Source organism: Aplidium turbinatum, chromosome 17, assembly GCF_918807975.1.
Source record: "Aplidium turbinatum chromosome 17, kaAplTurb1.1, whole genome shotgun sequence".
NCBI classification, from domain to species: domain Eukaryota; kingdom Metazoa; phylum Chordata; class Ascidiacea; order Aplousobranchia; family Polyclinidae; genus Aplidium; species Aplidium turbinatum.
Genome location: NC_137488.1, coordinates 7,548,257 through 7,569,999, shown reverse-complemented (window position 1 = coordinate 7,569,999; position 21,743 = coordinate 7,548,257). Strand labels below are relative to the sequence as shown.

The 21,743-nt window shown below is 38.1% G+C and overlaps 1 protein-coding gene across 1 annotated transcript; it reads left to right on the top strand.

Moving 5' to 3' along the window:
* The first annotated feature begins 69 nt into the window (after window positions 1-69).
* LOC145786143 (chromatin-remodeling ATPase INO80-like) lies at window positions 70-20,855 on the top strand. The gene is made up of 32 exons (XM_082597795.1): window positions 70-152; window positions 260-368; window positions 3,265-3,398; window positions 4,147-4,223; window positions 4,585-4,796; window positions 4,930-4,983; window positions 6,324-6,533; window positions 7,863-7,953; window positions 8,256-8,357; window positions 9,055-9,165; window positions 9,574-9,669; window positions 9,888-10,072; window positions 10,628-10,783; window positions 11,281-11,429; window positions 11,656-11,740; window positions 12,077-12,194; window positions 13,137-13,314; window positions 13,458-13,524; window positions 13,647-13,831; window positions 14,531-14,638; window positions 15,259-15,655; window positions 15,733-15,825; window positions 16,435-16,570; window positions 16,837-16,964; window positions 17,443-17,610; window positions 17,726-17,884; window positions 19,015-19,117; window positions 19,283-19,365; window positions 19,730-19,879; window positions 20,143-20,224; window positions 20,448-20,549; window positions 20,648-20,855. Exons 1-32 carry the CDS (start codon window positions 70-72, stop codon window positions 20,803-20,805), a joined length of 4,269 nt encoding a protein of 1,422 aa, XP_082453921.1. The 3' UTR covers window positions 20,806-20,855.
* The last annotated feature ends 888 nt before the right edge of the window (window positions 20,856-21,743 follow it).

The window sequence follows — 21,743 nt, the reverse complement described above, 5'->3', positions numbered from 1 at the left end:
CCAAAAATAGGTTGAAGCAAATGTCATACATAGCTTTGATTAGTTACAAACACATCTCTATTTATGCTAATGGAACAACAACGCATTCGAGAAGCTCTTAGTCTGGATGTGTTTTTCCAAAGCTTACTTCAAATAGCTGGAGATGTCGAAAGGTATGTGTTCCATTGTACAAATATAATAACTTACAGTTACAGGACGGTTAATGTGATGTTTATTAACTAATTTTTTGTTTCTATTTCCTTGAAATTATTTTCCACAGTGATGAAGATGATGATGAAGAAGAATGTGTGAGCTCTTACCTTTCCTCACAACAACGATTGCCTCCATTTTGTTTTGCTGAGGTCGATAAGTCAAGACAATGGATCAAGGTAACATATTGTCATCAGTTTATATGTCTACTTTGTGCATGTCATGCCCATTTTAAGACCACTTATGTTATCTTTGTCCTCCAAAGAATACGAAGAAGGATTTTACCGGAAATATCTGCTTGCCAATACGAATTCATGCCTGACAGAGGAACCAGAAGTGCAATTTTTGTAGTTTGTATGCTGTGTGAACCATAGGCGCCTAAGCCGTGGGGGCCAGGCCCCCACGCATATTTCTGCGTGGGAGCAACTTTTTATGCTGCATTGATAGATAAAACAATAGATGAACTAGCGATCGGCAGCAGGAAAACATTTTTAAATCCAAACCGCAACAGCTTCGCGATATATAATCACTAGAACGAGTAGCGATGCTACAATCCCACCCCAGACAAAACAATCTCTCATTTTTACATTGATTTAACGTCTGCAGACGTTGCTCTGCTTTTGCTGCCTGAGACATAGCAAAAATCTACCATTTTGCGTCGATTCAATGTCATCAGATGTTGAATGCACCCAAAAACAACATAATTTGCTACGTTGACGCAGCATGCGTTTAGCTGCGCTTGCAAACAGACTCAAGGTCGCTTTCGAAAGTCGAAACCTCTGCAGAGAATTGTCGCGGCAGTGAATCGCTTGCTGTGAAAATGAACTTGAAGTCTCGGCCCGAGGTAACCACTAACCAACGCAACAAGGGCTGGTACAAACCGCATTGTGCACACGCGGCATAATCAACACAACAACGGACTCGCGCAAACTGCATGGCGCACACACGACCGTTGCCATGGAAACCCGATCAAAGGCGGGGAATATGCGCATCTTTTTTTTCTTCTGCAATACGAAAACGGGCGTTTTACCACGAATTAAAAGCAGGTCAGTCATAAGTTGCGATATTGTAGTGAAAAGGGAGCAATGTCAAGTCGAAAACTTAATCAAACGTCTCTCCGTAACTATCTTCCAAGGGCTGTTTACGGATGTCAGCAACTTTTAAATTTATTCAAGGTGACGTGCTGTTGAATTGATGTAAACATGAATTGTTGCTAGTTCGTTGCTAAACTTTATGTTGTGCTTAGCTTAAAGAGTCGCAGTCCATCAACCGCTAGCCAACGCAGACGCATGGCATGTGTTTTGGTCGAGTTTTGTTTATAATAATTAACGGTAGGTGGAACGTAGCGATAACTCCGAGTGTGGAAATAAAAGCAATCCTAGTGTGACGACATAATTACGTCATCCATCTGCGTGACATTTTGCTGAATTTACGTTGCTGCTGATGAAACACACTTTCGCCCCCACGGCCAAAAAAATAGTTAGGCGCCTATGGTGTGAACGTTCAATTCAACACCAACAAGATGTATTTCTGTGATTCATTATTATCAGAAAGCTTTCGATAAAGTACGCCATTTCCAGCTTCTTTCATCACTAAAACGAATTGGGATTGATGATAAAGATTTCCGTATGTTACACAATCTATACTACAAGCAGCAAGCCGCTGTCATGCTTCCCGATGGAATCACTGAATGGATGGAAATATCAAGAGGTGTTCGACAGGACTGTGTCATGAGCCCAGATCTCTTCAATTTGTACAGTGAACTCATCCTTAGAGAACTGGAAGAAATTGATGAAGGAATTAATATAAACAGAAAACTTATAAATAACATTCGATATGCAGATGACACAGTCCTGCTTGCAACGTCACAATGGGGTTTGCAAATTTTACTAGATGCAGTTCAAACATCTAGTGAAAAATATGGACTAAAAATAAACATTAACAAAACCAAAACTCTGGCAGTCTCGAAACGTCTTCCTGAACCAACAATTTGCGTGTACTGCAGTGATAACAAAATTGAACAGGTTCAAAAATTCAATTATTTGGGCTCAATACTGAATTCAAGCACTCAATGTGAAGAAGAAATTAGACGACGCATTGCATTATCAAAGTCAAGTTTCAATACCATGGCAAAAAAATTTAAGATCGAAAGCTCTCCAAAACCTTAAAAATTCGTTTGTTAAAATGCTTTGTTTGGTCAATTTTGATATACGGATGTGAAACCTGGACGCTAACGGCAAAAACCCGAAAAAAGCTTGAAGCTGCAGAAATGTGGTTTTACCGAAGAATTCTTAAAATTTCATGGACACTGAACAGATTTTCGAACCAACAGAGCAGTTTTCCAACAGATGGTCCGGGAGCAGCAGATAATGAGATCTTTAGAAATGCGGCAGCTGGAGTTCTTGGGTCACATCATAAGGAACTTAGGCGAACTTGAAGATTTATCTTTAAGTGGAAAAATACTAGGAAAACGGTTGAGGAGCTCAAAGATTCACATTTTTGTACAATTTTCAGCCACATATCAAAAACCCTATTAAAATTTGACAAGACGCACGAGATCGATCAAACGTGAACATCATTGTACAATGTACATCGAGGGCTGTATCAGCTATGATACCTACAGAGAGAGATGTTATCTTTGCGTCACTTTTTTCACATTTTTTCTCTTATTCAAGAAAATGCAGGTATGCTATAAGGTTCTTTGAAATTTTTTTTTTGGACCACTGGCTTTCATGGTTGAGCAGGTTCTACATACATACTTAAACATAAAATGCAGCCAATGCTAAGCACTTCACTTTTGCACATCAATAAACAAAGGATACCACCAACATTTTTTCCAGGAATCTTTTGGCTTTAGGTTAAGTTGACCTGGCAAACTTCCCAAAATTTGAGAAACATAACTAGCTGACAAAACTCGTTCTTTAAGACTTGAGATGACTTGTCAGTCGTGGTGTTTTATCAAACAGACTATTTACCTCTAATTGTATTGCTTTTCAGTAAACGACTTTATGGCACAAAAGTATTGCTTGTGAATGTCTAGCCATGAATTCATCAATATGCTGCTTCTACTTTTAGGATCTTCTTCTGGAGGATTCCTCCGAGTCGGAGGAGGAGGATATCAATGAGATGTTAAAACTTCACAAAGCCACGTTACACTATCGAGACCAGTTTCATTCGGATCCAATGTTATCCAAGTTCATGCACTATAGGTAGTCTTACTTAGTCCGGGATATCAACGTTTGGTTTTGAAAATGAATATAAAATATGTTTCCCCACTTAAAATTCGACAACCTCCGACTCTGGCTCGGCCACGTTTTTCAGCTCCGGCCGGAGGTGTGTGTGTGGCTGTGGTCAATTTCATGACTTTGGATAAATCTGTTTAATACAAAGGTGTGCATACAAAACTAAGGAAAATGTCAGAACGCTGAAAGTCGCATAAAGTTTTAGTGCGCAAATTTCGCTACTGTATATGATTAATTAATTTTTTACCAAATTTTGTTTTGATAGACGTTGCAACAGCTATCGGTAGTAGCATTGGCCAAACTTTGTCGATGTCGATATATCAGTACATCTTTTATATGTAATTTGCATCATAAACTGCAATTGTCGCAAATTGCGACTAATGGTAGCTTTTGTTGGATCCAAAGTGGAAAACAATGTATATTGTATAAAGATTCAATTTTTTAAAGTGTCTTAAAAAAAGACAAAGAGCACAAAAAAGTGCACTAAATTGATGAAAACAAGTTTATTTTTCGAGCTTTCGCTTCACAAGTGTAGCTTCCTCACTTCTCAGTGCATTCCTCGACTTCAAATATATTTTTTTCTTCATTTTTGTCACACTATGTATCCTGTTTGATCATTTGTGAATTCAAATGAAGATTTTTAATGAAACGTTTAATGACAAAAGTTTTATGTTGAAACGTAATTTTAATGTTTAGTTTTTCCAATATTTTTCAGTTCAGATCTTATCACTGGAAAGAATAAATGGCCGGCCCATCGACTTGCTGTGAAAAAGAAATGCATGAAGCGAAAAAGTAAACAATTCCAAAATAAAGTTATATCACATTTTTATAATTCACATTTGCTATGATGCTGGAACAGCATGGTTATTTAGCTTCATACATAGAACTTGGTTTCCTACAGCGCTGCTGTTTGTGAGTGTTAACATGAAAGGAAATATGTTTTGAGAATTTCCATGCAGCCAATTAACCAGCCCTATATGCCTTTTTGCAACGCACATTTCAAAGAATGGGTTATCAATCTTTCACAATTAGTCGGTAACTGTTCACCGATGTTGACAATTAAATCTCAAAGATGCTACAACACGATGACGGTGTTTATGCAGCTTTTTGCGTCGAGTTAAACGCTTTTTTGAAGCCTTGTTGAACAATGTAGGGAAAAGCAAGCAATCGTCCCCCCAAGATCAGCAGACATCTTCCAATGCATCGTCCGCAGTTGCTCTCAGAAATTTATCTCACTTCAACGGGAAAATGCTTGGCGACGGTGCAAAAAAGCGAGCTCTGTCGTTGTCAAGGAAACGCAGCACGAGTGCCGCTGCTGTCCGTAAACACGTTTGGAAAATTATAATAAAAAAAGAAATTCCGAAGGTAAAAATTTTGTTTTATGCTCGCACAGTTGTGTAACGCATCAATGTTTGGATGCATAAGTTTAATACAAAGTTACCCGGACTACGTAACGAATACGCACTCAAGAGTGCTAATTTCGGTTTTTCTTTTGCAGGCTTATCGCCAACACATGCAAAACCAATCTACCAAGTTAGCATTGCTAAAGAAGGTAAAGCATTCATTAATAGCTTGTCACGTGTCTGAGCCAGATAAAAGCCATTGTGCCTTGTCACTCATTACTGTTCGTTAATTCCCAACATGATCGTTAGCGAATCGCAACTGTTCGCTGTACTAAGTAGTGAGTGCTCAGCCTTGTGCTGATAGCCGGGAAGAACACTCCTTCACAATGGTCGTTTTTCTTCATTCATCCATCTCAATCTTCTGCTTTTACCACTTGCTTTATTCTTTTATTTTGCATAACAAAACGAGAGAAATAAAGAACCATAGTATGTTTATTGTTTACTATTTATTGTTACCGAATGCCTTTCACTGAGAATGATTTCACTGAGAATTGAACGATTTACACGTTGCAGTCAGCGCAAGAAAGTAGCTTCGCACAGAATCAGACTTACTTGCGCTGGATGCAACAGCAGTTCTTTCAACGTATTATTGCAAATACAGTATTCCAACACCTCCTACGTAAGTTCAATAATACAGAGAAACATTGTACCACAATTAACACATTTTACCAGGCAAGTTAAGGCCAACTCTGGTCTTCGACAAAGTGATTCCATTTCTTAACCTGTTGGCGTGGTCTAGCTGACAAGTCCACAAACTCCACATTGATACTAGGGATAGGTCTAACGTCATCTGGGAGGGGGCTGCTACTATTCGGTGAGTCCGATTCGGTGAGTTTCTATCCTCTAACCCCTAACCCTAAAACGGCAATGATAATTAGGCTACAGTACCCAATAATTTAAAAAAAAAATTGAAAAAATCCCCCGTTAAGGGATCGAACTCACCGAATCGGACTCACCGAATCGGACTCACCGAAACGGGCCATTCCGATCTGGGAGAGTGACGAATCAGTGCACATATATTCTCTGTTGTATGAACCTGCGGTTTCTCACCAACCCTCCACCGCTTGCCCTTTTTATCAGTTCTCTCCCTCGTTTGCAAAAGAGGTTTCTCATTCTTAGAATCTCTCATTCTGAAGAGTATGCTCGTTACATTGGGTCATTGATGTTGCCTTTAATGATAAGTTTCATACTTGGTTTGGTGTTGCTTCTGCAAATGACAAATTTACGGTATATATTTACATTAGGGTATACCAACTTTTTGTAGCAGCTTATTCATAGACTGCACTATGCACGTGTTAGCGCTTATGCAGAGACATGTTTCTAAGGGTCATCGACTAACTGATAAGTCCGCTTAATAAAATACTGGAAATATCCCCAACCTCAATCATCCTTCTTAATGTGGTTTGATGAACATTGTAACAATGTTACATCACGTTATCAGAAACAAAACAGTCACTGCTCAGTAAGTGATGAGCATAGTTTGTTGTAGGCCAGCAAAGATGCATCGAAAAAAGTGAGAGCGAAGGCCCATGATTCTCGTTTTCGGGCAAAGAAAGAGACCATCATAGGCCGAGCTCGGCGCATGACAAGAGAGGCCCAGCTATTTTGGAAAAAGTATGTCCGAGTTGAGAAGACTCAGCGAAAACACGCCGAGAAACAAGCTCTTGTACAGCAGCGAATCGACGACGCAATGAGAGAGGTTTGCTCTTCACTTGATGTATATTTATTTAGATTACATTGTATCATAAAAAATATGGCATGTCGGGATCTGAGATATGAATATCCATCCCAGATGTAATTTTAGGCGCTGTTTCCGAATTTGAACTCAGTTTTGCTCTATCACGTCAGGGTTTTGAGTTAATTACGTTTTTTCATACTAAATTTAGCAAAATATGCTATAAATCGTCAAATTTTGTTTTGTCCAAAAGCCCCCAGATTGCTGTGATAGCAATCTAGTTGAGCAAAGCAGGCATTAGCAAAAAGTTTTAAAGATACTACCTAAAAAACATCTATTTGTTGACAAAATCATGCTGAAGAAATCAAAAGTTCCTTATTTTGTTTCTACAATGGGCATTGGATATGGAACCTGAATTATCGCACCATAAAGAACGATTACGTTAGTCAAGATGCAGTTTGTGTTAGTTTAGAAGCGTGATCAAAATTATTTATGCTTTAACAGCTAGATTTATATCAATGATATCTTTAATTTGATACATGAGCTTAACACTAAGGCGTGATGCTGATGACTTTAAGGCCGTAATGCTGAAACAAAATTTGACGATTTATAGCATATTTCTCTATGGTTCAACAAAGCAAACTCTCTACCAAAGCTTTATAGCATATTTTTGCTAAATTTGGAATAAAAAAATGTAAACAACTCAAAACCCTGACGTGATAGAGCAAAACTGCGGAATGGCCCGTTTCGGTGAGTCCGATTCGGTGAGTTCGATGCCTTAACGGGGGATTTTTTCATTTTTTTTTTTAAATTATCGGGTACTGTAGCCTAATTATCATTGCCGTTTTAGGGTTAGGGGTTAGAGGATAGAAACTCACCGAATCGGACTCACCGAATCGGACTCACCGAATAGTAGCAGACCCGCAAAACTGAGTTCAAATTGGGTATCAGCACCTAAAATTACATTTGGAATGGTTATTTATATCTCAGTTTCCGATATGCCTTTTTTGTGACAGTATATATTATTTTATCACTACTTCATAATCTCCGGACTAACCAGTGAAAAAGTTTAGTTGAAGCATACTTTTGCTTGGAATTAATAAGATTAATATTTTAAGTTTTACTTCTAAAGGATTCCGTTTAGTAACTCACGACCTGATACAGATCTTAAACTTTTCTGTTTTTTTTACCTTAGAAAATTACTTGGAAAATTAACAAATTGTTCAGTTCTTACCAAAGCCACTCCCAAAGTGTGTGCTAAAAAAAACAAAAAGTGGAATTTGCACTTGGTTTTTCATCTGTTTCCTTAGAATTAGATGATTATCTGTGACTTTGAACTCTTTTCACTTTCAGACTCTCAAACAACAGCAGAAGTTGAAATTTCTTATCACGCAAACCGAACTCTACGCACATTTCGTCAGCGGAAATTTGACTTTACAAGAAGGTGATCTATATGCGACTACAATGTTTTCCTAGAGATGTTGCCTCCTGTGAATTTTAATCAAAGCAACGTCTGGTGAAACATCGCAGCTTTCGAGCTGATAAATGGATAAAAATAATATCACTCTGGTTAGGTAACTGATAACGCTTTGATTCCTATCTTGTCATGTGGTGATTAACAGGACTTGTATCAGACAGTATTTTGCCTTGTTTTGTTGGGACTTTTTTTTGCATATTAAGATAAGAAAGTGTGTTCTCCCATTTGCTCGTCATTTATTGTACAAAGTACATTGTTTTCACCGGCAGCTAGCAAAGTAACCACACTGGACACAAGTGTTGTTGAAGATCCGATGAAAGAAGAAATCCTATCTCATTTGGATCATACTACTGATGCAGATGATCTTTTAGGTAAAGTGAGTTTTAGCAGCTATTTTAAGAAGAAAAAAATGGAAGCTTATCCTTAAAAATTGAGGGGATTTCAACTACAAGTCACTTTTTATCTGTGGTTCTTAAATTTTGTCTCATTTTCTTAGCTGTTTTTCTAAATATAAATTCATCTCAACTAGCTATTTACTCTCGTTTGGAAAAACCATCTCCCGTTGAAAACCCCTGCTTAATCGTTTTTTTTTTTTCTTTTAATTTATTACCTCGTACCAACAAATGTTTACAGTAGTTAACGCGTTTGTTAATGTTCCGTCCCGTTAATATCATTTTTGCAACGACAGAAAAGTTTGTCTTTGATCTTCTTGGAAGCATGAACAATATTAAGTGAGCTTAAATATGCTGATCTTCATTAGGTTCCCTTTCTAGTGGTAATCATACTGGCGTACATCACCTGGCCAGGGTGTCAGCATAATAGCCACACCATTAACTATTACAACAGCCCCCTCTGGTGGAGCAATGAGCATAAGCAAGAGGACAATTTGTAATGTCATTGACGTTTTTTCGCACCGTCAGTTCGTCATGTTCACGATCTCGCCACTTGATTGAATGTGACAAATTATTCAGATCTGCAAACTTTGAATCATTATAAAAATGAGGGATTTTGCTGTGTGAGATGATTTATGTGGGCTTCTTGCGCTGACGTTTTACGGTTACCATGCAGACAGCGGGTACACCAGGGAAAAAGCTTTGGGGAACGCTAACATCGCCTTTCAACGCCACAAGTCAAAGATGGACATGTTCTCCAACGCTGAAAGTCTTTTTAAGGATCAAAGTAATTGAGCAGAAGAAGTTATTTTAAGGATTTCATTTGTTGGGTGGTTTAGCTAACTGCTTTATGTTAACATTCCATGGTGTTAGATACATGCAATTTGCATTAGATAACACTTTAAAATATCCCAAAGTTTACACAGTTTTTGTTAAACTGTTGTTCCCTTGCATGTTTGCGTTGTTTAAATGGTGAGGTTGAATTTAGCGAGTAGAAGAAGTTCACAGCTCGAAGCGGCAGTTTTTCGTCACTTTCTTCAGTAGCTGTGGTCAATAAAATAAACCTAAACGTGGTGAAATGTTTGTAGCATAAAAAGGGAAGAAAAACCAAATGTAAAACTTACTTTTCTTTTTTCTTCTTTCCATCTGTTTTAAATATTTCATCACATTTAAGTTTATTTTATTCTGACCACAGCTCCTGAAGAGATTCAGACGAAAACTACAGCTTCGAGCTATGAACAACCTTTTACTTGCTATATTGAAGTTCTGTACCTCCAATCATCTCTTCGAGGTTAAATTTCTCTGACAACACTTAATTTTCCTTTTAAATAATTTTCCTTTTATATTTCTATGTAAAGGTCATTAATCACTTCCTGTGCTTTTCATGTTTAGCTATCAGCGCAGAAAAGTTTCTTGATAGTGTTCAGCATGAAATAATTGTTAATCCTTCCACTTGTTTTGTGATGCAAAACTACAATCGGCCAAAATTTATTTTTTGGACTACTTCAGCGCCGGACGTCAATCAAAGCGCTGCCCAGCCAAAGATGTTGCAAGGTCAATTGACTGGCTATCAACTTGTCGGAGTCAACTGGATGTTCAATCTGTATCTTCACGGGCTGAACGGAATTCTCGCTGATGACATGGGACTGGGAAAGACAGTCCAGACAATCGCCTTTCTGGCAGGTTTGGCTGAGGTGGGAATCTTCAGTATGGGATCATTGCAAATTATTATTAACGATGCACCAGGGTTTTTTTCGCTGAGACTTTTCGGTCATTTCTCCGAAATGACTTGAAAAAATTCGGTCATTTTTTATTTGTTTCGGTCATTTTTTTGATGAAAATATTTCCTTTCAAGTAGCTGATACAAACCAAAATTTGCACTTTCTAACCAGCTACAACATTAAGTTTCTCTGAGAAACGTCGTGTATATTTTTTCGGACGTTTTGACCAAATTGAATATTTTTTTTTCGGACATTTTGCTAAAAAATCAGTCAATGACCGATAAATGACCGAAAAAAAGCCCCAGCGATGCACAGGAGCCTACCTGATCCATACTTAAGCGTACGCTCAGAATCTTAATATTTAGCGTACGCTCAGAATCTAAGCGTACGCTCAGAATCTTTACGTCCAATAACAGGGAAAAAAGAAACAAGTTTTTGGGAACATGCGTCACTGAATAATCTTTTACATCCGAAACCAAAAGGTTTTATGTTAAACTATTTGCTACCTGCAGTATTTGTTTTTTGCAGCGGTATGATGTGTGGGGTCCATTTTTAGTGATCGCACCAGCATCCACACTGAACAACTGGCACCAGGAGTTCTCAAGGTTCTTGCCATCTTTCAAGATATTGCCCTACTGGGGAAGCACTTCGGAGCGAAAAGTGTTGCGGTTGTTTTGGAATCAAGTACGTTTCTTGAGTTGAAACATTTTTACAATTCTTTTGATTTTGTTAGAATGTGATCAGCGGGTAGATCGCTCTTAAACATTTAAAGACTTGCGAAGTGGCTTTTGCTGCGTGTTTCTGTGTCTTCATGTTTTTAAGTTTCTTTTGGATTTAGTGATTTGTAAAAATTTTCCACCTAATTATTTTCCACCACCGTTTTTCAAACTGACTGTGATCTAGTTGGTTTAGTGGGGAAAGCGATTATCCGACACTTTAAAGGACGCCGGGTCACTGCCTGTCCTGAACACATGGTTATGCCATGGTATAACATGCTTGTAGGTTATACGATAATGGATTAACTTTCTTGTCTTACCGTTCACTTAATGTAAATCATCATCAACAGACGACATGAGCCTTGAAGAGAAAAGTACGCTGTATATGACTCGATTGTACCAAAACTATCGAAGATGTCATCACCCACCAGTTCCAACCTCACTGGCATGCTGTTGTATTTTCAGAAAGGCGAAGTGAAGCCCGACGCGTCTGCTCCCTTCCACGTCTTGATCACGAGTTACCAACTAGCCACCACTGACGTGCGCTACTTTCAAAGGATCCAATGGCATTACATTGTCTTCGATGAAGCTCATGCATTGAAAAGCTCAAACAGGTCTCTATTTTATACCTGTTGTAAACAAAATGTAAAATTAGAATTTTTTTTTAATAAACCGTGTCAGTTAGGTGAGTTGTCATCTCTTGGTCTTGAACAGATACAGTGAAAATTTATGTAATCAGAACCATGTCATGGTTTTTACAAATGCTTGTCTTCAAATCTTTTGACCGCTTATCTTCTGCTTTCACTGAGTGTAACAAACCTATTTACTTAAATCTTTCAGCATCCGCTGGCGCACATTACTCGACTTCAACTGTAGGAACCGTTTGTTGTTGACTGGTACACCCATACAGAACACAATGGCTGAGGTAGGGCAGGTTTTCGTAAAGCTTTAAAGTAGTTTGTGATCCTATGATTGATGTCAGATGGAGCTTGCCATCGTTTCTATTGATTTGTAAATTTACATATGTTTTGACGTCTACTTTTCAACGTGTTCCTTTTCGGACTATGGAAAACACCATTAAAACACCATTTTATTGGAAAACACCATAAAATGTTTTCTTGCAATTTTTTTCGGGTTGGTGAGCATAATGACCCTACTACTAAGGTTTCATGGTTTAAATCGGTTTAATATCACGTGACCAGTCGTCGACCTTCGGCGAGATATTACCATGAAACTAATTGACGCTCATGCATGTCTACAGTTATGGGCTTTGCTCCACTTCATAATGCCGACCTTATTTGACAACCACGCTGAGTTCAACGAGTGGTTTTCAAAGAACATAGAAAACTATATTGAAAGCAAGTCTTCCATTGATCAAAGTAAGAGCTCAATACATGTGAATTTTGAAGAAGGTGTCTTTGATGTGATAGTGTCGCTTTCAAATCAAATCTACATCTCGTGAGCTTCATGTATTTCTCAGCTTCGAAAGTTGACACTGTAAATAACGGCAAATTATGGTTTTAAACCTTTTAGAAAGGGCAACTTTGTTAGCTTGTAAAAACAGAGAGAGACTGTTCACCAGGCATTTTATAATAAAAGTAATTTGCGTTCTTCTGGTGACTATTTACTAGGTTACCTCCTGATGTTAAAGATGATAACTAGCTTTTGTATTTCCGACGTTTCGTCAGTCAGCACGACTGACTTTATCAAGGTGGCTAAAACAGGTTAACACAACCTGTTCAGCAACGATGGCACAACACAAAAACGTACTGATAAAATGAATAAAGTAAGCAGCAAGAATCAGAATAAAACACGCAACAAGACACCTAGAGGTTAAACTGAATGCAGTGAATGCCTACTTTTACGCTGTTGGAAAGCAGCCTACTGGTTTTAGGCATTCACTGCATTGAGTTTAACCTCTAGGTGTCTTGTTGCGTGTTTTAATTCTGATTCTTGCTGCTTACTTTATTCATTTTATCAGTACGTTTTTGTGTTGTGCCATCGTTGCTGAACAGGTTGTGTTAACCTGTTTTAGCCACCTTGATAAAGTCAGTCGTGCTGACTGACGAAACGTCGGAAATACAAAAGCTAGTTATCATCTTTAACATCAGGAGGTAACCTAGTAAATAGTCACCAGAAGAACGCAAATTACTTTTGTTAGCTTGGTTGTAGAAGTGTCATGGGCGCAAATCTGGCTTCTACTGCGGCATGTATAAACGTTGAAAGCTGGAATTATTGACTCAATGCTAATATTCCTATTCAGCATCTTTGACTGTATATTGCACGAAATTGATATCATGTAACATGCAGATTACCAACAGGTGACCTGTCGCGTCTTCACATGATTTTGAAACCCTTTATTCTTCGTCGTTTGAAGTGTGACGTGGAACATGAGCTAACTGAGAAGGTTGAAGTCCGCGTCCTTTGCCAACTTTCCCCTCGCCAGAAGATTCTTTACGACGCCTTGCAAAGAAATGTCTTGATAAAGGAGCTTTTAAGGTATCAGTTTGCTTCCTTTCAACCACAACGGTTTTTGTTAACCCTAAAGTTTTTAAAATTTTAGGATTTTTTTTTTAAATTTGTTTTATTAGGTTAAGTAGACGGGTGTTTTCAAGTTGTTTAACAGTTTATTATTTCCCCAGACAAAACTCGACTGGTCAGTCAACAAATAACATTGTGCTGATGAATTTGGTGATGCAGTTTCGAAAGGTGAGAGCGGATTAAACTTGCCTGTAAAACAATGATTTTAAGTTTTGCTGTTCATTTTTTTGTGATTAGCTTTTTAAACCACCCTGTGAGTATTGAAAATTCTTACAACCTCCCATCCGCAGGTCTGCAATCATCCCGACATCTTCCATTCTCGCGACATTTCGTCTTCTTATTGTTTTAAAACTTCTCCTTACTTGTTGCCACGTCTCATCTATGATTCCTTCTTCTCTCCAACTTCCACCAGAAAGAAGAGCTGCAAGTTTTTCTACTCGGACCTCAACATCCACTCTCCTCACAATGTACAAAGGTAAACGGATAGCAAAGTTTCCCAAAGTCGATTTTTTCTTGGTCTTTTATTGAAGTAAAACGTAACTTCAGTGCAAGAACGTTGAGAGTGAAACTTCGAAGCTGATGACGGTACCAGACCCATGTTCATGACCTTTCTTCCTATTAATACGGATCAAAGTGGTCGCTGATTTTGTTTGAAACTCTTGGTCACGCTATTTGGAGACATGCGTTACAGATTGATAGTAATGTGACACTTGTTGGTATTTCGTGCAAACTCCAAAAGCCAAGTCTGGTAACTCGGGTTTTCAAATGAAATACTATGTTCTCACACAACATGGCTCTTTACCTCTATAAGCTTAACCCAGCGGTGAGAATGTCAGGCTGACGGTCGAAAGGACGCCGGTTCGACATTCACTGAAAACAGTTTGATGTATTGGTATGCCATGCTCTAATGGTCAAAAAGATTTACTTACTTCCGTCTGCTTATTCTAAATCCTCAATCACTAAGCGTAAGTTTGGATACGACTAGCCACTGGAGAAGATCTCTGTGTTTGTGTGAGACATGCATAAGTTAATAAGTTATATCAGGTCTGTGGTATCAGTTCAATAGCATACCATCTACCTTGGGATGCAATGTGCTTAGTTTTTCCAAAACCTGTTAAGTTTCCTGATGTTATCACAACTGGTTAGTTTTAATAATCATAAACTATTATGTTAGATCCTTGGCAAAATCAGGCACTGAAGTATCTTCGTTTTCTTTTCTTCCTTTCATGAACTTGAGTCCTGGAGAATACTGGAGGGTGTTTGTTGGCAACATTGGCGAGCGGTAAAGTGTTGTGTTCTTATATGTTTTCATGCCACTCTTTTCTAATCGGTTGTGTATTGTGCTTGCAAGTCAAATCAGTTTTGTTGCTTGCAAGCGCTTGATAGAACTTCTTGAGCATGTTGTTAGTGACATGAAGTATGGTAATATAATTACGTCGATAAATCCACCATCTGAAATGCTGATTTCTGATAAAGGTCATAAACAGATTACAAGCTTCGGCAGGTGTATGTTTCAACGCCACGTATTAACGTTTTACCAAAGTTCAAAATGTTTGCTCTCCGGCAAAGCAGTCTGAATCTGAAATATAGATTACAGTTTCACAGGTTTATCGTTCGATCCCATTCACAAGACTCATCAAAGCACGAAGAGGCTTTTTACCCCAAAACAACAACACCCAGGCTTGGTGAATCGGGATGCATAAGAACCTAAAATGACGGTGTGACAAAACATTATCGATTCCTTTTCAAACAAGTCCTTGATGTTGCTACTGCATAAGTTAAACCCAACCTTGTGCGAAGCAGGGTGGCATATTATGTTAATCCTTAAGCTGATGTGCTAAACTTTTCGTTGTTTACGTTTAGTCTAAATTAGTAATTGTTGTTGATTTTTATATTAAACAGGTGCCAGCAAATTGCGAAGATCGCCGATGGTCGGCGACAGCGAATCCATTCTTTGCTATTCAGAAACATCCAGTCCGCGCACTGTCATTTCAAAACCCGGCAAACTTACACGAAGCATCAGCATGCTGAAAAAAGCAATCGATTTGACGATAATTCAAGATTGAATTTTTTACTTTCAACATTTCTCGATTTGAACAAGTACTCAAGTCGTCAGCCTTCTGTATTGTCTCCTTTGCTGTTTGTTGAATGTTTTCCTAACGTGATTGGACATTTCAACCACACGATCACCTGCGTATCTGAAACCAAAAACGTCATGACGTGTCACATAACTTCAACCAATGACGAGCAGCATCAGAGTGACGTCCCTGCCTCAACAACTACAACGAAAAAGTCTCCAGTAAGTTTATTTTTGCTGATTTTGTGTTGTATTTTTGTTTTTGCGACCTAAGCGGCTAACATTCCATTTCATTTTAGGTTGGCTCTAACCGACATAGAATCACTGTTGCTGTAAAAACAAACGAGGTGACGGAAATGGCTTCAGCTTTCAAGGGTCTTTATTTTCCAAAGGTAATTTTGAGCTTTAAATGCAAATCGGTTGAAATACTTATCTGAATAGAATAAGAATATTATTGCAAAAAAATTGTAAATTTCCTGTTTTGCATTTTGACGTTGAAACCAGGCAGCTTCACCGTTAACCATATCTGGCCAAAAAGATTTGCGAAAAGTGGTTTAATTAAGCGAGCCCCCTTTGTATGTGGTTTACATTAGACTTGGCTGTTTTTCTTGAAAATGCTGTTTGTCGTTGACCTCCTTCAGCAGCAAACTTTCATTTTGAAAAAGCTTGTCGCTTTATGAACAAATAAAGCCCACGGCGGCGCTTCGTTTAAACAATTTTATGAAAATTCCCTCCCATCAAATCCGTGATTTTTTCACATTAATTCAACATGTGCAAAAAAACGTAAACATTTATTTTTTTGCTCACCTCAGGCTTACATCGGACTACCCAGACAGCAAATCCGTCATTTTTACATTGATTCAACGTCTGAAAAATGACAGATTGTGCTGTCTGGGCTGAAGTCAATCAGATGTGTTTACATCACGACAGTATCAAAAATATCTGTCCACGTTTTTTGACGTTGAATCAACGTCACCGGCAAGTATCACTTTTGTCCTCAGGCTTTTTCCATTCCACACGAAATCTACTGCAACGACCAATCCGCGTTGCATCAATTCACACGCGAAGGGCGTGACCTGAAAGAGCGTGTCCAGTTTGATCAGAACATCCGCTTTCCTGTTCCAGTTTTTGTTCCAGGTTTTAATTTTGTTAATGGAAAATTATAAATCAATGGAGACAAAAAAGTAATACTCGAATTCAAAGTAGATTTTGCACTCAAAAATCATCTTTTTTGCATTGATTAAACGTTTGCAGTTTGCAGACAAAAATTAATGTAAAAACGACAGCTGGCGAGGTAACATTATTCGGTTAACGATTGGAGCCCACTCTGTTTTGCATCTTTGAAAAAATAACTTAGTTTGGTCATATACAAAACCGGATATTGATTCATCATTATGCTGTAGATCGGGAACGACTGGTGAGCGACAGCGGGAAATTGCAAGCACTCGATATGTTGCTGCGGCGTCTCAAAGATGGCGGCCATCGGGTTCTTATTTATTCTCAGATGACTAAAATGATTGACATTTTAGAGGTGGGTTTCTTACGAGATGTTTTTTTCGCAATAGTTTTTTTGAAAATAAAGGTTTTTTGACGTTAACTGATGACACACTTACGGTGATTGCAAGATAGAGTTTTGGTTTTCTTACGTTTTGGTGATGTTGCTTAGCATTGCTTTCAATCTTCACCACTTAAAGCACCAGCAATTGATTGCTGATAGTGTCATCTTTTGAAGACCATTCTAACTCGCCAAGTTTGTTTGATATGTATTTACGATATCTTGTGGCCCAGCGTTATGTAAATTAATCAGTTTCTAATGAGAAAATCAGTCCCTTTTTAGATTAATTCAATATTTGTAGCCTCTGGTATTCCAGCTTACAGTTTTTTTATCACGAACATGCCATCTTCAGTAGGGTTGCTTCTTTAACATTTCTCGTGCTTTAACACTGATCCACTGTTTTCCATAGGCGTACCGCACTAGCAATGTTTTTTGTATTGTTATTTATTTGTAGGAGTACATGTTAATGCGGCGGCATATGTACGTACGTCTGGATGGGTCAAGCAGGATATCCTCTCGTCGTGACACCGTGGCAGGGTTTCAATCTTGTGAAAGCATATTTGCCTTCCTTCTCAGCACAAGAGCCGGTGGACTTGGTATCAACTTGACTGCAGCCGACACAGTGAGCAACAAATTTTACTAATTCTCGAACCCTTTTTGCTTTCACTGATACATTTTACAGTTTTGTGATTGATTACTTCTGCCGCTTTTAATTTCATATACACGTCATCGCGCAGGTGATCTTCTACGACAGCGATTGGAACCCCACAGTGGATCAGCAAGCAATGGATCGCGCCCATAGACTTGGCCAAACCAAGCAAGTCACCGTCTACAGACTTGTTTGTAAGGGAACTGTGGATGAGAGAATGCTAGCTAGAGCTGAAGCGAAAAGCGTCGTACGTATTTCAAGCTGAAATTAGTTGACCTATATACCTAGCACCTAGTTGATCTATAATAATACATACCCCGTTGTTTATTTGTACCACTCTTGTTGATCCAACATATTGTGACAAAGTTTAACTTTCTTTGGCCAAGTCAACAGCAAATATTATTGATGCATTATGTTTACCAGTATAGATCGTGCGGAACAAGTTCAATTGTTGTTGTTGAAATTAAGTTTTGATGAGATGCTACATCCGATCCGGTTGGAACTGGTATTGTCCAGTAATCTGTCTAAGACTTGGCTTTTGTGTTGCCTCTGTGCGACGGGTGACATGATTTTTTTAAGTCAGTACTAACAATGTGTACTTAACTTGATTAACAACCTTGTGCCAAAGCAAATTTTATATATTACGACTCATGTTTTAAGTAGGAAATGCAAAGAAATTTATTCTCACACGAGTCAGTTCAATCATATATTGCTAAAAATCGATTTCGATCAGCTAGAAGCTAGATCATCTTCAGTTAAGCTAAGCTGGAAGCAAACAGCACAAAATTCAAATGATGAAAGTGCAAAGAAATGAAAAAACGTTTTACTCTAGCTACATTAAAGAAGTAATGGAAAAAACTAACAATCAAAGACGAAATAAAAGGAAAATGGCACGAAAGAGTATGGTATACAATTGTAAGGTCTACCATCATAAGCCTAACCAGAAACACATTGTTCAACAATACGAAAAATATTGATTAAAAAGACAAATTGTTTAAAGACTGGGCTTAAACCGATAATGACGAAAAGAATTAACTACCGTACATCAAATTACCTAGAACTGTATCTACAGAACTAACTACATCAAGCGATATCGAAGTGGTAACCTGACAGCTCCCTGCACAAAAATTTTTTTACTGACTAAATTTACTGATTGACTAAAATTGACTAAATATAGACTATTGAAAAAATTGATTAAATTACTTACTGACTAAAATTACTAACCAAATGAACTAATGTTTAGACTAAGATAAATTCAAAATGCAGAACTGTAAAAACTAGAAAATTAAAAATGACACCTGTCAGAAGATACTTCATTTTCTTGATGTTTTAAGTAGGTGTTCACTCTTTTATGCTTTTGATTTTCCCATTTTTCAGATTCAGCGAATGGTAATACAAGATGGTTATTTCAAAACGGATTCACTAAATCAAACAGAAATGGTTTCTTTGCTCTTAGATGATGACCAAATAGCTAATGCTGGTGATTATGCAACTAATCTATTGACATCTTTGTTGATTGTTCTACGGACTTGGTTGTAGATTTATAATAATAAGTGTAGGCCTATGTAATGTATCACTGTTGTCTGAAAATTTGCCTTTCATACACACGTCTTGGTGCTTATATTTTTTACGCTTGTACTTACAGCTCAAAAGGATGTCAATTTGAAGAATTCTTTTGAAACAGCAAAGCTGACCGGAAAAATAAAATACAGAAGAAACCTTAGTAAAGTAAGCGTTTGAAGATTGCCATCTTCGTATGCTAAACTTCATTTAGAAAGCCAAATTTACATAAATTTGCAATAATTGTTGAAAAACACGGAAATACCGACATCAGTGCCATTCACCTGTGGCTTGTGGTTGTCGGCTGCATAGTGGTGAAAGCACTGGTACGGTGCTCGAAAGGGTGTTGGTTCGACACTGCTCAAGAGCATGCTGAAGGGCCTGCTCGAAGGTGGACACGATGATTGGCTTCCTTGCCTTCCCGTCCACTAAACCATCAACCACCGGGCATAAGCCTGGATACGACAAACAAAACTTTTGGTTCTACAGGTTTGTCACGATATCTTTTGAAAACGCTTTTGTGTTTGGTCAGGACGGCAGAGGGCGGAAAAGAGTAAAGAAACGTGTTGTGGAAGGGAATATTTCAAAAACAGAATTGAAAGCTTTGAAGTTGACCCCTCAGGTCATAAACATATCCTCAAAATGTAGTTCTGCGAGTTCTGATGCTTCGTCATCGGCAAACGTAAGTGATAATGTCAACATCTCTTTTACTGAACAAACCTTCCTACTTTTTTGAAAAATTTAATATCTAACCAAAATCGCCCCCAGTGAGATTGCACTATACAAATTAGTCCTCTTCTGTCATACCATATCATCTATAGTATTTTGTACTTTTAATGGTTGTGATGTTGAAATGATAAGTACGGCAACGCTTCATGTTCATTATTTAAGATGCGATATATTTGTATTGTGGCATTGCTTGGGACAATACTTTACTTTTTGCAGACAAGCGATTCAAAAAACAGTCAGTCTGTGGACGAGCAAGTTATTGTAGTGGATGACAGCAACTCCGAACCTGTTCAATCGGGTAAGTACTGGTTGAGCATGATGACGTGCATATAGCTGAGTAGTGCAGGGTTTGCAAGGAAGTAAAACTTCGCTCTAAGCAAGGTTAAAATTCCAGGTTTGCGATATGCACTTTTGATTAATCCAACTAATTAAAAAGAGGGTTGCCTTCATTTTTGTTAAAGTTTATGGAGTCTGTTATAATGACTTCATCAGAGATTTTCGTTTATAATTCTCCCACACAGAATCCACAGTTGTTCGAGGGCGTAGAAAACGAGGAAGACCAAGAATCCGACCCATCTTGGAGGGTAGATCTCGCCTCTTGTCACGAACTCCCATACAAAGACGTTGGCCAGGTAGGAACAGTTGGTTCCACACCATATGACAGTAAAAGCAGATGTAGTTCAAACGTGACAACATATTTTACGAAGCTTCGATCGCACAGGTGTCAGCCGCCGCGGACGCGGAGCGAGGGCCGGAAGAAGAGGACGCCCTTTTTCTGGGCGCGCTGCAGCAATGGCCGGAGCTAGGGCTGGCGCAATGGCTGCATCTGTTGCCACTTTCCTTTCCCATGCTGACTCGTCATCCAATACCAATACATAGCAAGACCAGGAAACCAAGTAACACTGTGAATTTTGCGATCATTGATTGCTGAAGCGGGAAGTCGTTTCTTACATGTATACTAGCATGTGTTGGAGAGGAGTGAGTCACAATGGGATGAATTGCACTTTTTTTTAAAACGAATGATCACTATGCGAATTCCACTAACTAATACCATACTTTCAGTGAGTAATGATTCATTTAAGAAGTGTTGCTAGACGTTGAAATGATGTGAAAATGGCAAAGAAAGAGGCTAATAACATTTGATGTAGCTTCATACGATAGTAGCAAAGATTTTGAACAATTGGAGTTGCAGAATTGAGTTGCAGAAAAAAAAAAAAAAAAAAGAGTTGCAGAATTGTGAAATGTTCAACTAACATACAGCTCATCAACAAAACTTCTACTAATCTAAAAATAATATCTGACCAATCAGAATTGTGATGGTTTGTAATATTCCATTGTGCCACACTCTCCCCTACATACTAAATAAAACACAATTTCAACATTCTGCCATTGCGGTATTCTTTTCTTTACTAACATAGATTAAAACTGCATGTTTCTATTGTGTTTTTCTTGAAAAAGTGCTTTACCATTGTTTTTTTTTGCTTTTTATGTTTTTTGATCACTGTACTCCAAGCACAGCTTTTAATTTACGTTGTGCTCAACGTTTGCAAGAATGATTGGGTAAATTGTTTTATTATGCTACTAAATGACGTCTTTGAAGTAACAAAATTTATGTTTAACTTCAAAGAAATCAGATAATATGGTATGTGTGTTTAAAATACGTTTGATGAATACCATTAGGTGCACAAAATGGACCCTCCGAGCTTAACCATTTCTATGTGGTTGTAACTAGATTTGATTTCATAGACTATAAAGCGCAAGCCACTTTAAAGCTTGTGTTTACTTTTTTTAAATTTTACTTGCCTATTTGGCCTCAG

Bases quoted from the DNA above. Each gene is read 5' to 3' on its own strand.
- LOC145786143 (XM_082597795.1), top strand. From the start codon at position 70: ATGGAACAACAACGCATTCGAGAAGCTCTTAGTCTGGATGTGTTTTTC. The intron at 15,656-15,732 runs GTAAGTTTATTT...ATTTCATTTTAG, and splicing joins CTACAACGAAAAAGTCTCCA to GTTGGCTCTAACCGACATAG. The intron at 15,826-16,434 runs GTAATTTTGAGC...TTTTGTCCTCAG, and splicing joins AGGGTCTTTATTTTCCAAAG to GCTTTTTCCATTCCACACGA.